Here is a 25,394-nt window from a genome sequence, read left to right as displayed (position 1 = left end):
ATCCTGGATAATATATTCCTATCTTGTACTACACATTACTAAATTCTATTTATTATTTATTAAAACACATAAATATTGGTACAAGGGGCACCAGATATAAATGCGCCACACAAATCTTATTTGATTTGTGTGAAGGCTGTGATACTGCTCAGGTGCCCAAACTGAAACAGGTGGTTTTCTTAGGAGGCCACACCCGGAGCCTTTTACCTAAAGGTCATAAGAAACTTGGACGCATATAATAAGAAGTTTAAATATTTGTTAATCTCAAGCTGATTTATCGAATAAAATAAAACAAACAAGTGTAAAATCAATAAGAGAACTAATTCAGACCTAATAAAAACTGGAAAGCTGTTTCATCCTGTTATGTCCGGAGCGGTTTCGAATTCACTTAGTCAGCAAACGGAACAAAGACTCGTGACCAGAGATCAATAAGCTAGCTATTCTGACGCGTCCCAGACCCAGCTAATTAGAGTAAGAAGTCCAAGGTGGAAGTGAAGAAGATACATTCCGTAAGCAGCCAGAAGCACAGTAACCACAATAGGAAGAAATCAAACATATATATACAGCATGAAATTGTCCTTCGGAAGCATTACAAAATAGCACACTAAAAGATACGACGGACCAATAGCGTTTAAGATATTTCCAAGTGGGAAATACGACTCGAAGGTGAAAGGGGCGCTTTTGGAGCGAAAACAAAGAAATTCAAAATTTCAAAATAAAATTACAAAAATAAGTCATTTACTAAGTGAGTTCTGGGGATTTAACATCCCCAACACATCTTAATCAAAGATCCTTTAAGAAGTCAGACATAATCAAATTCAAATATTACATCAATGTCCAAGTGATAAAAAATGAATTTAATACAAGTATATTAATTCGCTTAGTATTATATGTTTGAATCTTCCCATTGATGTTTAGGATTGCAACTGGTCAGTCTCTTATAAGCATATGTGCATACTGTGTGCATTGCCTCGATATTGCATTGATTCACTCCATTGCACAAGCAAGTGGCTATTGGGACTCGGTAGCTGAGTGGATAACGTGATCGCGTTTGAAACGAAAAATACTGGGTTGGAGTCCCAGAGTGAACATCAACTCTGAGATTTAGGTACATCCAGTTGACGAGTCCCAAATAGGACGAAACGCGCATCCTGGATTCCACTGCTATCTACTATCCATCTATGCTTATAAATATTATAAGTTTGATAAAAATAACGCTACCGAACTTTAAACTAGACAGGTTATTTTCATTAATGAACAGCTATTTGATAATCCCTTATTTGTAAGGTGCAAAAAGTACAAAAATTAATCTTTGCTTGATTATCTTTTCAAAATGAATATATCGTTTTCCTTCATCATTTGTCAATTTATTATTCAAACATACATACAAGGTCATATTTACTATTGACCTCTCGTTTTTGTTGTTGTTGTCTAATATACACTTTAGCATTATTGAAACATTGATATTTTGATTAGTCATTGATAAATGATGGTCTAATTATTAATCATCTTAACAATCAGTAACAAGGTAAACAATCAAATATAGAATATTGTTTACAGGTGAAAAACATTAAAAGAAATACAATATTGTTTCAAAGAAGAGTAATCTGAATAACAACAAGTTACATTATAATTAGAGAGAGAGCTATGTAAGATTCGTATGGTTTTTAGTGAAACACTTTGATACAAATGATCAGTATTTTTGATGTTGTCTTACAACCATAATAGAAAAGTACAGGTTTATTAACACTGAACTAGTAGTAAATACGTATATGCAAAAAATTAACCATTTCTGAAGTGAGACAGTAACCCTATAAAATAACATTTAATAATAATTATGTTAAATCCTATATTTACTGATATTTGATTCCAACTGGGTTACCTAAATATAAAATAGTTGTGAAATGACTCATAGGTCTTAGGGTCATATCCCACGTAGAGAAGTACATGGTCACTGTTGATGATTCTCAAGTTAGAAAGAAAATGGTGTTGTGTAGCTATTAGTATTCGGTATTTCGGTAGTTGAATTGTAGACTACATATGAAAAAAAACTAAAAGCAGTATTGATGGATAGTGGCTAGCAGTGGAATCTAGGTTGTATATTTCGTCCTATTTGGGACTCATCAGTTGGATCTACCTGCATCTCAGAGTTGATGTTCACTCTGGTACTCGAACCAAGTACCTTTCACTTCAAACGACATCACGTTATCCACTCAGCTACTGAGTCCTGATAGCCACTTGCTTGTGCAATGGGTGAAGTTACAATTCACTTGGTATTGTTTGTTTGAATTTTCCCATTGATGCTTAGGACTGCACCTGATCAGTCGCTTGTTGGCATATGTGCATCCTTTGCGGACTGCCTCGATATTGTCTAAAGTCACAAGCTTTATAATCAAAGATGAATAGTGGGCTGGAACGAAACGCGCGTCCTGGATTCCTCTGGTAGCCACTATCCATCTTTGCCTACTATGATTTATATTTACATAAACTTGTAACTATATTGTGAATGATTAATAAAACAAATATTGAAATAAACTCATTTTACCTGTGAAACGATACCATTGTGGATTAAGTTGACTAAGTGGTCTTAAACAATCCGATAAAATTTTTAAACATAATCCAGGACATGGTCTTGATAAAGTTTCCCCAGAGCATAAAGCACAATAATGCATACGCATCAATTTTCGCATACATGTCCCTTGAGCAATATTAAACTAAAAATTGTAAAGAAAATAAATTAATTGACATAGTATTAATTGTAATTATATAACATAAATTATTATTAATATGTTTCAATAGTTGAGATCATGAGTCATTTGAAGCTAGACCACCGTGGAAAACCTGGAAGCATTGAACGGTCGTTTCGTCCTATTGTAGAACTCCTCAACAGTGGGCATCCACGATCTTGCCTTGCGAGAGTCCCATGGTGGTCTAACTTCAATTGACTCATGATCTCAACTATTGAAATTACTATAATATCCACAAAACCCCTTCTGATATTAATAGATTGTTGTTGAAAAAACCGTATAAAGGATAAAAGTATGGATTAGAGTCAGTTATTTGTTTCAATTATATGTTCTATTTTTCTCAGTGTGGTAAATTTGTTGTAATATCATCTTTTATACAAAGAAGTCTGTATCAGTTTGTAATCTACATAATGATATATATTATATTTAACAGAAAGAATTATTTCCATTTCACAATGGTGAATGTTGAGGCGATCCTGAGAATTTCTTGCAATAGACATGACAAGCTCAGAAAACATTAAAAATTATTTTATCCAATCAGCGTTTGACTAGGAGTTTTGCTAGAAACATCATGAAAATGAAAAGTCAGCAAGACTTATCAGTGATACTGTGGTGTGTACTACTGATTTCGACAGATATTAATAGTATGTATCACCAATCAAGATTGGAATACCTGGTGGCGGAAGGTTAAGAAAATAGAATAGACGAGAACGAGAACAGTGAGTTATTAGTATGGAAACAAAAGAACAACAAATTCTGAGACAATTGATGGATATCTTACAAATGAACTATTTACTGTATGGTTGTCAGATTCTACCAAGATATTCTGAAATATCGTATTGAAATACATTAGATTGTCCTCGTTTGTGTTCTCGCCCACTACAATACCTCTAGGTAATAATTCTCTATAAATCAAGTTTTGACGTGATTTTATTTAGCTTTTGAACCATAACTTGCACGTTTTAGTGAATAGGCCTTACTATTGATAACTTTAGATTTTAGATGAAATTACAGATAAGGTAGTATACGAATATGATTCGATACTTCACAAATCCCGTTAACGTTCACTTCTACAAATGGAACTGATTTCTTTAATATACCCATGTTACATCTTCTTCGTTCTATCGAGATCATACAATGTATAACTTAAGAACAGATGAATATATTTAGATTTTTACAGGTTTCAAGTTAGAACACTGTAATTATTTATCGATAATGTATATGCTGTGGTGTTGTCTACTTATATCCTCATAGTAGTATATGGTGATGGTCATACATAGAATGTATTTTGACAGAAGACCAATAAGAAAAGAACTGAAATGAACCGCGATTGGTAGAAAAATGCATGAACAATGTAATTAGAGAAGATGGATTGATATTTACAGAAGGAACAGTGAAGATTGAGACAATTGATTGTTAGTTTGCAAATTAACTGTTCATCGTATGGTTATCAGAATTTAGTGAGATAGTTTTTAATTTGTGCCTAAATACATTCGATTGTCCCCAGTTGTGTTCTTGTTCACTACAATATCAACTAAAACTTTGAGTTGTAACATTTAATCAGGTTACAAATGTACTACTCCAATAATATAAAAATATTGCGTAATTTCTAATTAGTAACAAAGCTAGCCTAGTTTAAACTCGCAAGTTTACAATAATTAAGCATAATCTAAACTATACTGATGTGTAAATTTTGTTTGGTTCAGTTGGGTTTTTTTTGTTGTTGTTGTTGGTTCATACAAGTCGTAAGATACAATACATGATGGTACTTAATAATTTAACGACTAATTTGTGTAGAACAGATGGTAACTAGACAATTTAATTGTTATCTCTACTAATTAAAATAATATTGTGCAATTATTATTATTATTACTATTATTATTATTAAGATGATATAATCTTTATTCATTGCACTCGTAAAAAGACAAGATTATATACACCAATTTTATAAGATAAAACCGATAAAAGTGATACCTTAATGAATATCTGAATTAGAAAGATTGCATTATTCATTGATCTTGAATAATTAATGAATACCAAGAAACAGTGGCTAACTGTTTCATTCTAGTATTGAACTCCTCAATAGTTTGTATCTATGACCTTATCGAGGTTCGACTCAGTGTGTTACTTCTGGTATACGAGCGCTTAACTTCTGAATAACTAAGATGTTATCTAATGTTTTACAATCAAATTTTATTTGGGTATGAAAGAAGATTGAAAAGTAAAGTGTTTTTATGTATGAGACCAAAATATTCACTTTTTACTTATTTATTTAAACACATAAATATTGGTACAAAGGGGCGCCGGATAAAGATATGCTCCACACGAGTCTCATTTGATTTGTGTGAGGGTGTGATACTCCCCAGGTGCCTGAACTGAAGCAGGTGGTGTTCTTAGGGGGCCACACTTCGAGCCTTTGACTTGAAGGTCTGATCCACGAGGCAGTGGAGCATCGTGAGGAGATGTAGTACCATGATAACCGGTGACCAACGATTGATTCATACTCCATTTGTTCCCCCACGATACTGGAGCCCATATGCACCATTTAGTTTGGAATCAGGGTTTTCCAACTCCCCTAGGTGTACTCGCCGTGTCCACCAACCTGGTTAAAGCGCCGGACATTTGCTTTTCGTCCTCTCAATTTCGTAAACAACAGTAGTGACGCGAGAAGTCAGTGAGTAGGAATTCCCTAAGAGAGGCTATATGCGCGTGGCCATATGAGAGCATTTTGAGAGGGAGAGAGGACTCTCCTCACTCTCGGGCGTACCAGGGCACTTTAGTCTATCAGTAATTAAGTTGCTAACTTAATTAAATGGAGCTTAAAAAGATGTCGTTTTTGATTTGTATAAATAAAAATATCAAGGTTTAGAACAGAATGAAAGAAACGAAAATTATTATATTCACTTTGCATTTCTGGAGAAAATACATAAACTGTTAAGCTTCAAAATTATAGTTTTATTAATGCAGTTGAAATCATTCTATAAGCTGTTGTACAGCTATGTTTTTCTTTGGTTTTTCTGGTTAATAACCAAATACCTCCCATCTGAAAAAAGTTAGATTCCTAGAATAATTTCATTAGTCTATCAGGAATCATCAGAAAGTACCTTGGTCAAATTATTCTTCTATAGAAATTAGTATTTATCCTGAACATGTATTACCACTGATGATGAGATAACTGTTCCTACATAACACGCATATTATTTAGTATTTGCATCACTTTCTTCTTAGACTGCGCTGTTCTATACCAGTCGACTCATCGAGCTCTTGAATAGCTGACAATATCATTTATTTTCTTTGCTGATATTGTCGACAGTATTCTTTTATCAGAGAATGCTGTTTAAGATTTAGTAAAAGAGGTTTAACGTCATTTTAAAATTCAACTTAAATCATATATTACTAACACGGATGGCAACACTTAACATTTTATATTTTAACAGTGTAGGATTGTAAATATTGTCAAGTTTTGATTGTGGTTATCAATCGATGACTGTTAGACCACTATTGAAAACATGTAATCACTGGACTGCCGTTTCCTCTTAGTATGAAACTCCTTAACAGTGCGCATCCATGATCCAGCACACGGTTTCGAACGCAAGACCTTCGGTTTCGCGCGTGAACTCCTAAACTGTAGACCACTAAGCAAATGTCCGACAGTGTTATTGTCTAACTTCAGTCATTCCACGATATTGAGCGACCATCTTGCATAGTCTTCCTTGGGTAACTGCACCACAATCGACATCGAATGGCTTCAGCGGTCACGGCTTCTCACGGCTGAGGAGTCCTATACTAGGACGAAACGGCCGTCTAATGCTTTCAAGTTTTCAACGGTGATCTAACATTGATCAACTAATGACCTCAAATAAAACTCGACAATCTCTATAACCCCATACTGAATATTGTGAAATTTGAATGAACAAGTGAAAAATCACATCACTGTAATTATAGTCATACACATTTAAAATCTAAGATCAAATATCTCCTTATATTGGTTATTTCATTGATTTAATTCGTAGTGGTTTTGATTATCCTGTTGTTGAAATTTTGATGCAATCTCACTCATGCATATTTGGCATACATGCATATTGTGTGCATTGCCTTGACACAGCAATTATGTCATTATAAGCAAAGATGGATAGTGGCTAGCAGTGAAATCCAGGACGCGCGATTCCTCCTATTTGGGACTCGTCAGCTGGATGTACCTGCTAGCCACTATCCATCGTTGATTATAATACTTGTGAATTAAGGTTATATCGAGGCAATACGTACAGTATGCATATATGCCAATAAGAGACTGACCAGTTGCAGTCCTAAACATCAATTAGAATATTCAAACAAACAATACTAAGTGAATTCAGAAAACATTAGCTGATCCATTAATAACGTAAAATAATTTACAATCTTCGACATAACAACTCCTAAGATAAATTCAATCATTTTCATTACGAAATCCGAATAATCAAATGGCAAATTTTAAAGTACCATTACGAAATAAGAAACAAAAGGATAAAATCCATTATTATTTTTTTCCCTAAAGCAATCACAAAGAATACTGATATATATTTCAACATTGTGTAATGACCTCATTCTTGGTTAAAATTTATAAGAGTGATTGCCAAAATATAATTCCCATTGAAATGAATTAAGTTTCATCATAAATCAACATTAAACTAGACAACCATAACAACCCCAACCATCACCACCACAACCACAGCAACGACAATAACGACAGTAACACCAACAACAACACACATGTATTGTACAAATATCATTTTCTTTTTTCTTTTTGTTCCACAACAAAAAAATATCTTTTCTTATATGATAAAATACATTGGAAATATAAAAATAAATAAGAAATAGCAGTTATAGAATGTAAGTGAATTTTTATAGACAGATGTTATACTAATAACAGTACAATGTGGAAATAAATTAAGTCAAGTGAAATATGGTAAGTTTTGGTTAGTTCTTTACGGTGAATAATTTTTTATGTTATTAGTAATTTGTTAAAATGTAACATAAAAGAAATGTATAGAACAATAAAATTGTCATAGAATAGATGGAATGGGACTGGTCAAAGAATCCAGAACTTGTGTTTCATTCCATCCTATTTTAGTGTGTAATGGTCAAGATTATCCTGTTGTTGATAATTTTACTGAATTCTGATTTGTCTTATTTGATATATGTGTATCCTGTGTGGATTACCTCGAAATACAGTTCAGGATCCGTCTCCTTGCCATGTTTCAATTATTCTATATAAACTAATGACATAATTGAATTCACTTAGTATTGTTTGTTTGAATATTCCAATTGATGTTTAGGACTGTAACTGGTCAGTCTCTTATTGGCATATATGCATACTGTACGTATAGCCTCGATATAACCTTAATTCACAAGTATTATAATCAATGATGGATAGTGGCTAGCAGGTACATCCAGCTGACGAGTCCCAAATGGGAGGAAACGCACGTCCTGGATTCCACTGCTAGTCAATATCCATCTTTGCTTATAATGTTTTCTGGGTTTTGAAATATTTTAAACCTAATTTAAAAATTGTGAAATGATCTATATGAGGAGTAGAATTTCGATAGTCTAAATCAGTAGCACTAGATGTTTTCATCGTCTACAACCTAAAATCTAAACCATTGAATCAGTAATCAATGGTGTCCATATCTAACTATAGCCAATTCATAATATCACGATCGTGATCAATGAAGTTCAACTATGTTCGTTGTAAAACAGTTGTCCAACTCTGATATGCTTGATGCTAATTACGATTTCTCCTTGCTCGGTAAACGAACGAAGGTCAATGACACAGTGACACGATAGGCTATTCTAATCCGTTGTCTCAGGCCCCGCTAACCAGAGTGAGAAGTCCAAGACGAAGTAGGGGGAATATATATTCCGTAAGCAGCCGGAGTACAAGCAATCACAATAGGAAGAAATCAAACATATATATACAGTATAAAGTTGTCCTTAGGAAGCATTACAAAATAGCACACTAAAAAGATACAACGGACCAATAGCGTTTAAGATTTTTGCAAGTGGGAAATATGACTCGAAGGTGAAAGGAGCGCTTTTGGCGCAAAAACAAAGAAATTCAAAATTTCAAAATAAAATTACAAAAATAAGTCATTTACCAAGTAAGTTCTGGGGATTCAACATCCCCAACAAACTCAAATAATGAATGAGCACTGTGTAGATTTTTGAGTTGATTAAAGTTAGACAACTGTACACTACTAGGTGCGCTAACTCAGTGGTTTAGAGGTTAAGTTTTCTCACACAAGACTTTAGTTACTGCTTCCAACTTTCGAATATGAGGTTTTGCATATACACTCTTCACGAGTCCTATACTGAGACGAAAAGTTTATCCAGAGCTTCTTGTTTTTCAGTAACTATATGGCTAAGATCAGTTCGTGATTTCAATTAAGAAGATATAAATTATTCTAACAAATGGATATATATGCATATTCAATTACACCGTATTGTTTTCTTTCTAAGAAATAGATGTTTTTATTTCAAGTCTTTATAATGTATTTCCAAAGTTAGTTCATATCAATTAATGTTTTTCTTAATATAAATAAGTGATAGAAACCCGAATTTAGATTTACCAAATAACCAGTTAAACGGTAAATAAGCATAATGTTAATTGGCTTCTAAATGACATAACTAATACATATGTATGGGATATTTAAAGTGATCCTTTAAATTTAATAAGTGTATTGACCTTTACTAATGAACAGTTCTCATTCAATTAAGTAATCAGCACTGCTTTACGATGAGTGAACTCCAAAACTACTAAAAATCAGAAATCACTAAGTAGCTATCTCGTCTTAGTAGAAAATACCTAGAGTTTGTTGACATATCCACGATTACGCTATATTAGGTCTATTGAGTTGGAATTAACTCATTCATATTTTCCAATTTAATCAGTTCATGATATTACGTAACAGTTATCCAATCCCTTTTGAATTATAAACGTTTTATTATCTGTAATCTTTTATTGAAATTTATTGAACTCCAGTTCATAGGCTACCATTAGCAGGAATACATAGTTTTGGTTTATCTATTGATTAAAACAAATCAGGCTCGTCACATGACCTGTAAATCTTGAGTAATAAACAATAGATGAATACAGATGATAACTCTTGATCTAAATGACAACGGTTAATTGGTGTTCTTTGATTCTTTTAGGGTTCTTCAATCAACGTATCTTTACGAAAATGTTCCGTAAAACATTTAAGTAACTAAATGGTTTAAACTTAAAATATTTTTTCTAGAGATACTTCCTTTCTGCTTTATAAAATGGACGAGATTCATGTTCCAAGTGTAATCCTTCAAAAAAAAACTGTTGGTTAAGCTAGTGAAGTGATGTGCCTGATTTGAGTACACTTAAGAAAATCATGGATTATTTCGATTACAAAACAAATAATTTAATACTTCATGTTAGTAACTAATTTTTTGAAAATCTATCGAAAGTTCCCCCATAACACCTGAAGATTTTAAATATGATCCAGACAAAGTTGTGGATGTACACTTCTGAGTAGTAATAAAAAGTTGAACATTCGTTCGGTTCACTTTGATTTTCAATGATGTCACAGCCGATACCAATCCATAAGCTGCTTAGTTAAAAGATGTTTAGTCGAGATATTTGAAAGTATCTCAACTAACGAATGAACAGGTTTTTCTAAATAGATTAGTTTAAACACCTATCTGTGAACTTTGAACATATATTTCACAAACAAGCATTATTCACAGGAGAATAATTATTAGTCTGTTCCTGTTAAAACTCCGCCTGTAGCTCTTCTAGAGTTACTGCCGGTCCCAAGCCCGGGTAAAGGAGGAGGGTTGGGCATGGGGTTAGCGACCCCATCCCGTAGAAAAGCTAACTCGCTAAAAAAACGCTAACCAGAAAAAAATAATTCAAACCATTTAAACTCTGCCCTGGGAGTTGAAGGAATAATTATGATGTCTCATGATGAAAGCCGAAATTCTTCGGAAGTCACGAGACCGATGCACCTTCTAACAACTAGAGCAACACTCTTCATAGGTACATGGAACGTCCGGACAATGTGGGAGACAGGAAAGACCAGCCAAATAGCAATGGAAATGAGGAGATACAACTTGGCAGTACTCGGAATCAGCGAAACCCATTGGACACAAACTGGACAACAAAGGCTAGGTACAGGAGAGATGCTGCTGTACTCCGGTCACGAAGGGGAAAATGCTCCACACACTCAGGGAGTTGCTCTGATGCTGTCCAAAGAAGCACGAAATGCACTTGTGGGATGGGAATCTCATGGACCCAGGATAATCAAAGCATCATTCAGAACAAAGAAGCAAGGGATCACAATGAACATTATCCAATGTTATGCACCCAACAATGATAGCAACGACGATGATAAAGATCAGTTCTATGAAAGGCTGCAATCAATTATAGAGAAGTGCTCACGAAAGGACCTCACCATCCTGATGGGAGATCTAAATGCTAAAGTTGGAGTGGACAACACAGGATATGACATGGGCTAGGAGAGAGAAATGAAAATGGGGAGAGACTTGCAAATCTATATGCATTCAACAAATTGGTTATAGGCGGCACAATGTTCCCACACAAGCGCATACACAAAGCTACATGGATCTCACCGGACCAAACCACAGAGAACCAGATAGATCACATCTGTATCAACAAAAAATTCCGAAGATCAATGGAAGACGTGAGAACCCGGAGAGGAGCTGACATAGCTTCAGATCACCACTTGGTTGTAGCCAAGATGAGACTGAAGCTAAAGAAACACTGGACAACTGGATAAACAGCACTACAAAGGTTCAATACAGCCTTCCTTCGAGATACTGACAAGTTCCATGAATTCAAGATAACTCTCAACAACAGGTTCCAAGCTCTATAGAGTCTACCGAATGAACAAGAAACTACTTTGGAGGACAACTGGAAAGGGATAAAAGAAGCGCTAACTTCAACGTGTCAGGAGGTTCTTGGTCCTAAGGAGCATTATCATAAGGAATGGATCTCTATGGGAACCCTGGACAAAATTCAAGAAAGGAAGAACAAGAAACTAGCAATTAACAACGGCCGAACAGGAGCAGAGAAAGTCAAAGCACAAGCAGACTACGCAGAAGCAAACAGGGAAGTGAAGAAAAGCATTAAAGCCGACAAGCAGAAATACATGGGAGAACTAGCAACGACGGCGGAAAAAGCTGCAAGAGAAGGGAATATGAAACAACTATATGATACGACGAAGAAATTGGCAGGAAGATATAACAAACCAGAGAGACCAGTCAAGGACAAAGAAGGAATGACAATCACGGATATTGAAGAACAGAGGAAAAGATGGGCAGAATACTTCGAGGAACTACTGAATAGACCAACCCTGTTGAACCCACCGAACATCGAAACAGCCCACACAGACCTTCCAATAGATGTCACTCCACCAACGGTCGAAGAAGTCAAGATGGCCATCAGACAAATCAAAAGTGGGAAGACGGCAGGACCTGACAATATACCAGCAGAAGCACTGAAGTCAGACATTGAAATAACTGCAAATATGCTTCACCTTCTATTCAAGAAGATTTGGGAAGAGGAACAAGTGCCAATGGACTGGGAAGAAGGATATCTAATCAAGATACCAAAGAAAGGAGATCTGAGCAAATGTGAAAACTACAGAGGCATCAGTTTGTTATCAGTACCAGTAAAAGTTTTCAACAGAGTGCTGCTGAATCGGATGAAAGACGCAGTAGACGCCGAACTTAGGGATCAACAGGCTGGATTTCGTAAGGATCGGTCGTGCACAGACCAGATTGCGACACTACGGATCATCATGGAACAATCAGTCGAGTGGAACTCATCACTATACATCAACTTCATTGACTATGAGAAGGCGTTTGACAGCATGGACAGGAGAACATTATGGAAACTTCTTCGACACTATGGAGTTCCTGAAAAGATTGTCAACATTATCCAAAACTCATACGATGGACTACAGTGCAAAGTCATGCATGGAGGACAGCTGACAGATGCATTTCCAGTAAGGACCGGAGTCAGACAAGGCTGTCTACTCTCCCCATTCCTCTTCCTTCTAGTGATTGACTGGATTATGAAGAATTCGACATCTGAAGGGAAATACGGAATACAATGGACAGCTCAGAATCAATTAGATGATTTGGACATCGCAGATGACCTAGCTCTCCTCTCTCATACACACGAACAAATGCAGAGGAAGACAGCAAATGTAGCAGCAGCCTCCGCATCGATAGGCCTCCACATTCACAAAGGAAAAAGCAAGATTCTCAAATGCAACACGGAGAACACCGACCCAATCACACTTGATGGCGAAACTCTGGAAGAGGTGGAAACATTCAAGTATCTGGGGAGCATCGTTGATAAACAAGGAGGATCGGATGCAGATGTAAATGCGAGGATTGGCAAAGCAAGAGCAGCATTTTTACAATTGAAGAACATATGGAACTCAAAACAACTCTCAACCAATTTCAAGGTCAGAATTTTTAATACGAACGTCAAGACAGTCCTACTGTATGGAGCTGAATCGTGGAGAACTACTATGAACATCATCAGGAAGGTAAAAGTATTTATAAATAGTTGTCTACGCAAAATACTCAACATCCATTGGCCGGATACTATCAGCAACAACGTTTTATGGGAGAGGACAAACCATCTTCCAGCTGAAGAGGAAATTAGGAAAAGACGTTGGAAGTGGATCGGACATACATTAAGGAAATCACCAAACTGCATCACGACTCAATCCCTAACTTGGAATCCGGAAGGGAAGCGGAAAAGAGGAAGGCCAAAGAACACATTACGCCGGGAAATAGAAGCAGATATGAAAAGGATGAATAGAAACTGGAAAGAACTGGAGAGGAATGCCCAGGACAGAGTTGGATGGAGAATGCTGGTGAGCGGCCTATGCTCCTCGACGAGGGGTAACAGGCGTAAGTAAGTAAGTAAGTGTTCCTGTTAATGTAAGCTTACCTACATTATTCGAGAAATCTGAGATTATTCATTTTCTATAAAAATATCAAACCTATCAGCTGACATATGTAGTCCGCTTTAACGTAGTTTTTGATACTGTCTTCATTTAAAAACATGTCAGTCGCTTGCAGTTGTAACGGCACAGTCAACGTGACGTGGTTTGAGGTAGTTTGCAGGAAACAGCGAAAATCATTTTTCTAGTAGCATGAAACCTAGATCTTGGATTTTATGCTGAGTACTACCAAAAACGTGACAGCTAAACATAGTGCAAGCGATGTTGACTAATTGAGAACAGTGGGCACACAGAAACTTGATTGATAGAATTTGATGTGTACAAATGACTAGACAAACATGACATTGGTCACCACACAATAGTTTGTCATTGTAAATGGCCTTATCTTTATTATGGGATAATATGCCATTTTCTAGAATGTGAACGTAGAACTTGAGGCTTTAGTCCTAGAAGTATTTTATTCTTTAATTTTAATGTTATCGAATCATAGCTCAAGATAATATACATAACTGGTAATATGTGGAAGGCATAATAGAGTTCTAGGTATCCCAACTAGTTGCCACTTACGTTTTATCTTGACTAGAATCACTAACCCTCTTTCTACAGGCGTTTATATTCAGTGCGTTGTTAACTGGGTCTAATTACTGTTCTACATGGCAATTGTTTGAAAGGTGGATGCAGGTTATTTTAAAAACTGATACTCAACAGTAAGTTATTTGGCCTCCAACTGACCATTACGTTCGGTCCTATTGCAACGTAGCTGATAGAATTCAGCGGTTGTAAGGACAAGATTTGGTTACTGTTCAGTGGTCAGTAAATGTACCTTTAAAACTTAATTTTTTGTCTCTTATTTAATATTATCAAATAAAAATTCACGGCATAGGATTTTTTTAGGTCGCGAATGGTGAGAAGCCTTGACTTGTGAAGTCCAACCTTACCGGATGTGAGGAAAGTACTCACTGAATACAATGAAAAATCATCACGCAATATTCCGAATTGATTGAAGTTACACTTGTACACCGACAGACCACGGTTCAGTGGTCCTAAGGTTGAGTTAGTGCATGAGATCTGAGTATTGTGTGTCATGTTTGCATGCTACCAAAGAGACCCCTACAAAGATAAAATATCCGTCTAGCACTTCCAGCTTTTCACTAGCTGTCTAACTTAGATCGGTTTGTGATATCGATGAAAATCAATATCATGAGATCGCTTTAATTCGGAAAAAAATTATCTTTATATTAGCAAAAATCATTAGTCAATTGAAGGTAGAGCACCATGGAAAACCTGGAAGCACTGGACAGCCGTTTCGTCCTATTGTGGGACTCCTCACCAAGTCTGTTGTGAGATAGTAACTCACTGAAGACAATGGTGAATGGTTGCTCCATTTCGTGGATTGGTTGAAGTTAGACATTAACACCATTGGGTGCCGGCAGGCTCAGTGGTCTAATGGTTAAGCGCTCGCGCGCGACACTAATAGGTCCTGGGTTCGAATCTCGGGAGGCAGGATCGTGGATGCGCATTGCTGAGGAGTCCTACGATAGGACGAAACAGCTGTCTAGTGCCTCCAAATTTTCCATGGTGGTCTAGCTTTAAATGATTCATGATTTCAACTATATAAAATTACTAAAATCTCCTTAAAACCCCCTTCTAAAAATATCTTTCTCAGTTCATTCCATATTAAATGTATTTAGTTTTATTTACGTTCTATAAAATAGTTTCATTTTAAGATACTACAATATACACCATTTTAAGAATTTAAATATTATTATTGTAAAGTCATTATACAACAACAAAAATAACCCATATCATACAAACTATTCATTTGTTTACTTTCATATTCAACATTCATTCATGAAAAAGCCCCTGATTTTCTGCGTTTTGTTTTGTTACCATCAAGTGAAAAAATGAAAGGGAACTTAACATTGGATTACACATTATTTTTACCATTACTAATACTACTATTATTCAGATAACTAGTTCTCTGAAGGGAATTCAATGTTCTGTCTATTTCTTTTCAATCTATCCATTCAACTAACTGTCTGATTTACCCTTAATCAAAAATACAGATTTCTTTATTTAAACTACTATTAACCAGAATCTCTATTCGAAATAAACAAACAAACAAACAATCGGACATCTATTGACAGTAATCAAAACAAGTTACCTAGTGAATTAAAACAAAAAAAAACAAACAATATTAGACAAGATTATTCAAATATGAATATTGTTTTGTTTAAATTAGACAGATAAACATAAAAGAGGCTAATTCAAAATTACAATAATAAGGATAATAAAAGTAAGAAATATCCCCATTTGAATATAAAGAAGAAAAGCAAAAAAAAACAAACGAACAAAACAAATGATAGAAGAGCTAAATAACAGAAGTGAATCAAGATAATAAGACAATCAAAGGTTAAATAGATAATACTAAATACAGACTAAACATTAAAAAAATTATTAGTTTTTTTCAACTTGACCTTAACCTTAATGTTAAATGGATGAATAAATGATTTTGGGTTTTCTCTGTTATTTCATTTACTTTCAATATCTATGAATAGTATTGATATCATTCATTTATAAGCAAAGATGGACAGTGGCTAGCAGTGGAGTCCAGGACGCGCGTTTCGTTCTATTTGGTACTCGTCAGTTGGATGAACCTGCATCTCAGAGTTGATGTTCACCTTGGAATTCGAACTCAGTGCCGTTCGCTTCAAACACCATCACGTTATTCACTTAGCTACTGAATCCTAATAGTCACTTGCTTGTGCAATGGGATGAAGTTTAAATTCACTTGGTATTGTTTACTTGTATCTTCCCATTGTTATTTAGGACTGAAAATTATCTGTCTCTTATTGGCATATGTGCATACTGTGCGTATTGCCTTAATATAGCCTTAATTCACAAGCATTATAAGAAAAGCTGGATAATATAATTCGTTAGTTTGAATATGTACATTATTCCTGTTTATTTAAACTGTGACGAAACAAAACTAAAACAGTGGATAGCTGTTCTTATCAGCTTGAGATATCATAAAGACTTTGGATTTATGAATAATCATTTATACATGATGAAATGTTTATGATAGTCATCATGGTAGTACAAGAATGAAATATATATTTGAGTCATAAAACAGTTAACTTGTTCATTAAACTATTGTTAATCTATTTTAGATTCAGATATGATGCCCATTGGTTGTCCAAAAAACAAAAACCAGCTGATGAGCCCCAAATAGGACGAAACGCGCGTCCTGGATTCCACTGCTAGCCATTATCCATCTTTGCTTACATTTATAAGATGGATTAAGATGTTGAATATAACTTAGATTCCTTGATGTATACAGAAAGTCATCAAAATCTAGGTTACATAGCTAAATTCAGCCTACATCTGACTAACAAATTTCAAATTTCGATCTTTTAGAACTAGACAAAAAAACTTTATATATTTATTTATTGATATTAATAGTATTCTGTACAAGTTGATCATTATTATTGAAGAGAAGTAACAGGTAAGGATTTTGTGTATAGAAATTTTGTATCAAATGAATTATCATAGTGTAAAGCAGGAAAAATTTATTAGTTAGAAAGTATAACATGGTTATACTGACTATTTTTGACTTCCTTTTTCCAGGTCACATTATTAGTTTACACAATTGGTAACATATAGATTAGTATTTCGAGCAATATAGATAATAGGCAAAGATGGACAGTGTCTAGCAGTGGAATCCAAGATGCGAGTTTTGTCCTGTTCGGGACTCGTCAGCTGGATATACCTTCATCTCAGAGCTGATGTTCATTCCGGGACTCGAAGCCATTAGCGTTCGCTTAAAATGCTATCACGTTATCGACTTAGCTACAAATAGGACGAAGTGCGCGTCTTGGATTCCACTGCTAGCCACCATCCATCATTGCTTATAGTGCTCGTGACTGAAGACAATATCGAGGCAATCTGCACAGGATGCACATACTCTAACAAGAAACTGATAATTTAAAGTCCTAAACATCAATGGGAAGATTCAAACTAACAACGCGAAATGAATTTAATGTAGATTATAACCAAAAGAATTGAAACTTGGACAAAACGATTGTATCAGAGAAAACACCGTTTAAGAAAACCATTTATATATTTTTATAAAGGAAATAAAAACCTCTTATAACTCACATTTTTCAATCCATCAATTAATGATTCACCTAATTCCAATGATTGAATTAATTTACGATTTAATCTAAATGTAAATACCAATTCTGGTCTATACAACATTCTATATTGTTCAGCTTCAATAAGAACATTATTAATTTGATTAATATCATTATCATTATTATGAGTATTTATGTTATTATTAATGTTATTTGAAGATTTCACAGTTCTACCTTTTGATATTCGTCTTTCTTCATCTTTCATAGGATGATTTCTATCATTGGGTAATGGTAATAATGAATGACGATTCACTTTATTATTCACAAATAAATTTCTTGATTTTCTAGTTAATGATGGTAAATCTGAATGACCAGTTAAAGAATCGAAGATTAAATTTAATCGAGCTTGACAATATTCATGACATCTAAAATAAAATATGTGGATATAAATGGGATTAAATTTAGATAAGTGCTATAAATAAAAATGTCAGAAATCAAATTTTTAAATGATTGAGAAGAATTGTAGCATAGGTGGATGCTTTTGATGATGTTGTTTTCGCTAAGCTAGATGGTTTAACTGAGGAGTTATTCTGAATAACATCTATGGATGCAGAAAAACATACCTGTAGAAGAAGACAAATATAATATTGTATGTAGAACAAATTTCACCAACTGATGATTTTATTCAGAATAACAAAAAAGGCTTCAAAATTAAACCATTTGACTGAAAGATCACAACAACATCAAGAATATAAAACCCTCCAGTTACATCATTATCTTTAGAACTTGTATTTCTAAAAGCAAATGAGTCGTTGTCAATGAAGACAAACTAATCTTTGATACAGATTATGAACCGATCAATGTTAAATCAATATTGAAAAACTGAAAGCACTGGTTGACCGTTTCTTCTTGGTATGGAACTCCCCAAAAGTGCCCATCCACGAACTGGCACACGGGATTCGAACCCAGGGCCTTCGGTCTCACGCGCGAATGCTTAACCTTTGTACCACCAAGCTCAAATCCAATGGTTTTAATGGATGCCGGCTCAGTGGTTTAGAGGTTAAACATTCGCGCGTGAGACCGAAGGTTCTGGGTACGAATCCTGTGTGCGAGATCGTGAATGCTCAATGTTGGGGAGTTTCGTACCAGGAGGAAACGGTCAACCAGTACTTCCATGTTTTCAATAATGGTCTAATACTGATAGGTTCATAATCTCAATCAAAACTTAACAATCACCACAATCCCACACTGACACATTTGTCATTGTATCATTTCATCGAATACCAAAGGTTTTAGATTTTATATGGATGTTTCGTTAAATAACCATGTTATTCAATTATCGGATTACATTTTCAATGACTATATTTTTTGAGGGTAAATTTGTACTGCATATACTTTACAATTAAAAACTATTTTTACATGACAGTTACGCTATTCTAAATAGTAAAACTCAGTATTTTCAGGGCTTAATCCATAAGAAGGAAGGTTAAAACACACATTTAAACCATAGATTCTTCTCGAATAACCTTGTTCATATACAATACAACAGATTTACATACTTTTGGGTTAAATAATATTTTATTAAATCAATCAGTAATTAAAAATGCAAATTTATTTCTATTTTAATAGTCCAGCTTCTATCCTGGTATTAATTGTGGGCTCAGAATAGTGGAATTAAAATAAAATATAGTTAGACTGAGACACTTCAATAAATTAGAAAATAATAGAAGTGAAATCATCAATTTGTTTTAGTAAAATAATATTTAGATTTCTCTCTTCAAAATTTCCTAATGTTATACCAACTGGAGAGTGGTTAATGGAAATATTACTTTCAATTGGTTATAAAGAGTTATTTTTAAATACATAAACAGAAATTATTTGATCTTCCGTGAATCTGATTGATACCATAAATATACTTGTATGTAAAAAAGAAAAGGCGGCCTGCTTGAACATCTGAGCTACCTGTTTCTGTTATATAGCTATTTCAACAAGTTATCTAAATTTATTTGTTTTAATACATCATTATGGCTATTAATCGTACAACCTATTTAGATGCGTTTCTGAAAAGTGTACGACCTTTCGCTGTAAAGGTTACAAAGGGCCTACTCAGAGATATCATGTTTACTGGAAATATGCAGCGAAAAGAACGTACATTATTCGGGTTTCGATTGACTGGACTGTTAACTTCTAACTGGTAATCACTGAATATTTATCGTCAGGATCCACGAAGAAGTAAGAAACGGAAACTTGTTGAAATACTTTGTTCTGAGAATTCGATATTGTACCAAATAGTATAATGTTGAATAAAGCTAATAAGAATATATATTCTAAAGTATTAACTGAATAAAACTAAACGATTCATCTGATATATAAGAAGAAAATATTGGAAATTAGTATGAAAGAGCTACGTCTTTTCTGAAGGGAGAAGAAAGAATTATTATTATTCATTTACGAATTTGATGAAGTTATGATACTCATTCAAGTATAACATTATAATAGCTAAATCGATATATCATTAAATAGGAAGAAGATATTCGTAAAATCTCAGCGAATGAATTTGACATTAATCCAACGTTTCGTCTGGCAATCTGATTCAAGCTTTTTCAAGGAAATATCATATATTTCCTATTTTATGTCTTACATTAAATCGGCGCCCAAATACTGTGAAACTATTCTCTCTAATTTAGACGAAAGTTCCTATAAGTTGATATGTTGTTATAATTATTACTTACACTATTCTAAACATGAAAACTGATGTCATTCTATGAAGAAAAAAAAACAAACAAAAAAACCGATTAATTATTCATATAGAGAATTTGTATCTAACTGATTTGTACAAAATAAGAAGAAGATAGGTATCTTTTAGATTAGATTACTATCTGCTATGAGTTTGATTACTAAACAAAACTGAATCGTACTCAATAGACAGTTTAGAGGTGAGTAAATGTCAACATACGTTTCTTTTTTCTAAAAAGAAATTAAAGTTTAAGTAAAATGCAACTGGTGTTATCAAGCGTTCGATTGTTGATAATGCTTTGATTGATTAATAATGGCTTTTTTGTAGGATAATATGGTTTTATTCAACTACTATAATGTTTTCATTTCCTCAATTTCTAGGAATCTAATGTTCTAGCAAGGTACTATACAATACAGTCACCAAATAATAACATCAAACTATGCAAAATATAATTTATTTCAATTGTTACCATGAAATCTCAATGAGTGGTGTGGGTTGCTTATATCCACATAAGTATTATATGACGATGGTCAGGCATAGAATGTATTCCAGTAGAAGATCGATAAGAAAAGAACGGGAACGAAGCGCGATTGGTATAAAAATGAATGAACAATAATAATCGGAGTCTATAGACTGATATTTGCAGAAGGAACAGTCAAAATTGAGACAATTGATTGGTAGTTTGCAAATTAACTGTTTACTGTATGATTTTCAGTTTCTGGTGTTATATTCAGTAAGTTTGCGCCAAATACATTCCATTGCTCTCTGACGTGTTCTTGATCACAACAATTGAATTCATTCATTCTATACCATACTAAAACTGTAATGTATAGTCTGAACAATGTTGAATTGTTTGTTTGCCCTAATTTTAGACATTACAATATAATACTCATTTGATGTTTTTTTTCATGAATCAACACAAAAGTTTTTAGGTTCATATAAAATGTTTATCAGATCAAACAATATAGTTGTATAAACATCTACTTTATGATTATTTATTTCCTTTGTATTTCAGACAAACATAATTTATCTAATAATCTTTTTAAAGTATTTAAAATTAACTACTTATAAAACAATTATTAGTGAATTGTTCAATTATTATTTGAAATTTATCACCGGTCTATCTGCCGCTGAATTGTAAGTGATTTGAAGGTATACAAGTATGTATATGCATATGGAAACTCATCAGTAATATTGAAATGAGGAGTCAAGCAAACACAAATATTGTTAAGAAGAGAATACTAGGTACAGTAAATTCACTTGGTATTGTTTGCTTGTATCTTCTAATTGTTATTTAGGACTGCGATTGATCAGTCTCTTGTTGGCATATGTGCATCCTGTGTGAACTGCCTCGATATTGCCCTTAGTCACAAGCTTTATGAGCAAAGATAGATAGTGGCTAGCAATGGAATCCAGGACGCTCGTTCCGTCTTATTTGAGACTTGTCAGCTGGATGTACCTGCATCTCGGAGTTGATGTTGTTTAGTAGCTAAGTACATAACACAATAGCATTGGAAGTTAAAGGTACTGGGTTCGAGTACCATAGTTAACATCAACTCTGAGATGCAGGCAAATTCAACCGATGGGTTCCAGGTAGGATGAAACGTGGACTTCAATGCAAGCCACCATCCATACTAGGTACAGTATTTATACTTTAATGTTGATTTGGTAAAAATTAACAAATTACCCAACTGTTGATTAGACGTGATTCAAGTTCATTTGGTACGAAGAACAATGACTTAATCGTATGTAGTACGATTGAAATCGACCATCCGTAACACTTAATCACTTTTAATTGCCACATGGGTCGGTCAATTAATTATATCCATTGGTTATATATGCCTAGTTGTATGATATTGTAAATGTGTTCACACAGTAAAATATTGATCAATTGTTGTTATATACTACTCAGTTCAGTTTACATAAAACTGAATATAAATAAACTATATAAAGATCGGTATACTCATCCATCGTATGATTTATTCTAGATGTTAAATAAATCCACATCACCAGTCTTTGTATTTTCGTCACACATCATTCGATTTGAGACTCTGGTTTCAACTACAAGTCAGTTAAGCAAAAGTTATATTTTATAAGTCATTGTTGGCTTTGTAAAAAATTTGTTTGGAATCGACAAGTACACTAGATAAATATTTCAAATGTCTTCTATGAATCACAGATGGTTTTATTTACTAATAAGATTCATTGTGTAGTTACAGTTTACAGAGTAACAGTTATTGTATTTATATTAACACTACACAAAGATTACGACAAAGTACTTGCAAGGATTTGTATTTTCCCGCTGTTGACATTAAGGAATAAGAGTGACCGGTCACTAGTGATATAAATGAATTCAAAGTAGATCGCCTTTATATTATCATTTAGACACAGATTCAAGTAAGGTTGGATTTTGGCTAGCCAGATTCTGAGTTTCGTTTCTTGTTTTGACTAGTAGGTTGGATGGATCTGCATCTTAGTGTTGATATTCACAGTGAGGTTCAAACCTGCTGTCAATCACGACAGATATCAATACGCTATTTACCATACTACTGAGACTGGATGGGGATCAACTTATAATGAGTATATAAATTTTGGTCTAAACTGATTTTGACAAAAGCACTTAGATAGAAATCATTTTGACTGTGAAAACCACTTCAATAATTCGATGAGATGATTTAAAACATATGAAATAGGAACATTTCAGTTATCTTCACGACTTTGTGTTTTCAGAGTCAAGAAATTCAGATAGGCATTACGTCATTATTACGGATTAGGATTATTTTTATCGAAGAACTTAAACTACCAAAATTTATGTCAAGAACTCTGACAAAGTTTGTGGGATGAATAGGTGAATAGGAACGTAGTCCACTATCAAGTTAAACTGTATACAATTTGAATTTTCAGGCTTGAAACTTCATAGGAGTAATGAAAAAGGTGCCAGTTACAATAAATTATACCTTATGATGAAACAGAATTTTTAATGCCGTATGTATAATCGATAATAGTTTGAATAACTTTTTTTCTGGTCAGCGTTTTTTTAGCGAGTTCGTTTTCTACGGTTGTCTGCGCAAGATACTTTGGATCCATTGGCCAGACACTATCAGCAATAACCTACTGTGGGAGAGAACAAACCAGATTCCATCCAGCGAAGCAAGAAATCAGGAAGAAGAGCTAGAAGTGGATAGGACACACATTGAGGAATGCAGCTAACTGCGTCACAAGGCAAGCCCTCACTTGGAATCCTCAAGATCAAAGAACACACTACGCCGAGAAATGGAGACAGATATGAGAAGAATGCACAAAAATTGGATAGAACTAGAAAGGAAGGCTCAGGACAGAATGGTTGGAGAATGCTGGTCGGCGGTCTATGCTCCACTGGGAGTAACAGGCGTAAGTAAGTAAGTAAGTAATGTATAATCGATATATAAAGCAAACTTTTCAGTAAATTAATGATAAACATTCACTTAATAGTAACGGAAGTAGTGTACAAAAATTTTACTCAGAAAATACATATGACCTAAATGACATATTTATCAACTACTCAATGTCTTGTTTAATGTAAGAACTCTTACTACCTGTTCAGTATATTGGATAACAGAGAGGATTGAAATAGAATAATTACCCGTTTATCCATAATATATTCAGTATTGAAATTTACGATGTTCCCTATTCATCTTTATTATAAATCATGAAGAGGAATAATTATACAAATATATTTTACTTGAATGGTAACTCCTTGTGTATAATGTAATTGATGCGCAAGCATTTCTTCATGTATGCCTATTCATAAATCACTGTAAATGAGGTCAATATGTATATACTAGACATTATATATATATCAGAACCTCATAATAAAAGTCACTAGTATAATTCATGTTACATCAACACCAGAAAAATAGCAAAATTAATCTTGGGTTTGCGGTCAATTTTAACTGACTATCTAGATTTAACAATCTCTTCAGTAGATTTCATTCATCATTCAGAATGAATAACATGCTATTCATTCAAATATGGTATTACAATTACAAATACACCAATGCCTGGATTTTAAACTGTTTATTTTGGCCAATTAAATCTTAATTTTATGTATATAAGATGGAGAACAAAGCTCACTAAATCGTTTTGTTTTAAGTATTGATTATTTTATAAATGTGACCACTAACTGTTCATAGCTTATTTTGGTTTACTTATTAGTTATTTTGTTGTCTATCAAGAGAATATTGAATAATATAAAACATGTGTGTAACTCAGGTAGGTAGATTTTTGAACTGTTATCATCATGGCGATGGTAACAATAAGTAAGCAAACATTAATCCTATGACTGAGACTTGAAGTTTAGAGAGTCTTTCACTTCAAGATAGTATAATTAAAGTCGAAAACCAGAGATTTTGAAGCTTTACAGTAATCGAGTTGGATTAAAATTCAATGATCGACAGATCTAAATTAATTCTACTCACGGTGTTGTACGACAGTCATCCATGAAATCAGCAATAACTGTCTTAATTTTGACATGACCGAATTCCAACACTACCGTTCAGAGCCTACTGGTCCTGCAGCTAAAGTCGTTCAGTGGTGTAGACGGTCTTTTAGTTATTGATAATCTCAAAGAATGACCGGACATGAAAAGATTCTAGTTGGTCACAAGGTATAATAGACCGCATGATATCGCAAAGTCATACAGTAAGTGAAAAATTCTAGCGCGAATGGAACAAAGCGCTTAGATTAAGGTATGTCCTTCTGTTGAGTCTCAGCTACTATCAAACTTAAG

The 25,394-nt window shown here is 34.1% G+C and overlaps 1 protein-coding gene across 1 annotated transcript in view; it reads right to left on the bottom strand.

The window, feature by feature from the left end:
• The window catches only part of Smp_123780 (putative glypican), a gene marked incomplete at both ends in the record, with an annotated part of 45,761 nt that extends 20,655 nt beyond the window's left edge, over positions 1-25,106 (bottom strand). Inside the window, 4 exons of the mRNA XM_018793171.1 lie at positions 2,546-2,714; positions 17,915-18,027; positions 18,124-18,314; positions 25,084-25,106. Of these exons, the coding sequence (XP_018647710.1) occupies positions 2,546-2,714; positions 17,915-18,027; positions 18,124-18,314; positions 25,084-25,106 (496 nt within the window). The remainder of the gene's footprint in view (positions 1-2,545; positions 2,715-17,914; positions 18,028-18,123; positions 18,315-25,083) is intronic.
• Positions 25,107-25,394: the final 288 nt, after the last annotated feature.

The sequence above is a fragment of the Schistosoma mansoni genome, chromosome 1 (assembly GCF_000237925.1).
Source record: "Schistosoma mansoni strain Puerto Rico chromosome 1, complete genome".
In the NCBI taxonomy this organism is placed as follows: Eukaryota; Metazoa; Platyhelminthes; class Trematoda; order Strigeidida; family Schistosomatidae; genus Schistosoma; species Schistosoma mansoni.
This window is presented reverse-complemented; position numbering and strand designations above follow the sequence as displayed.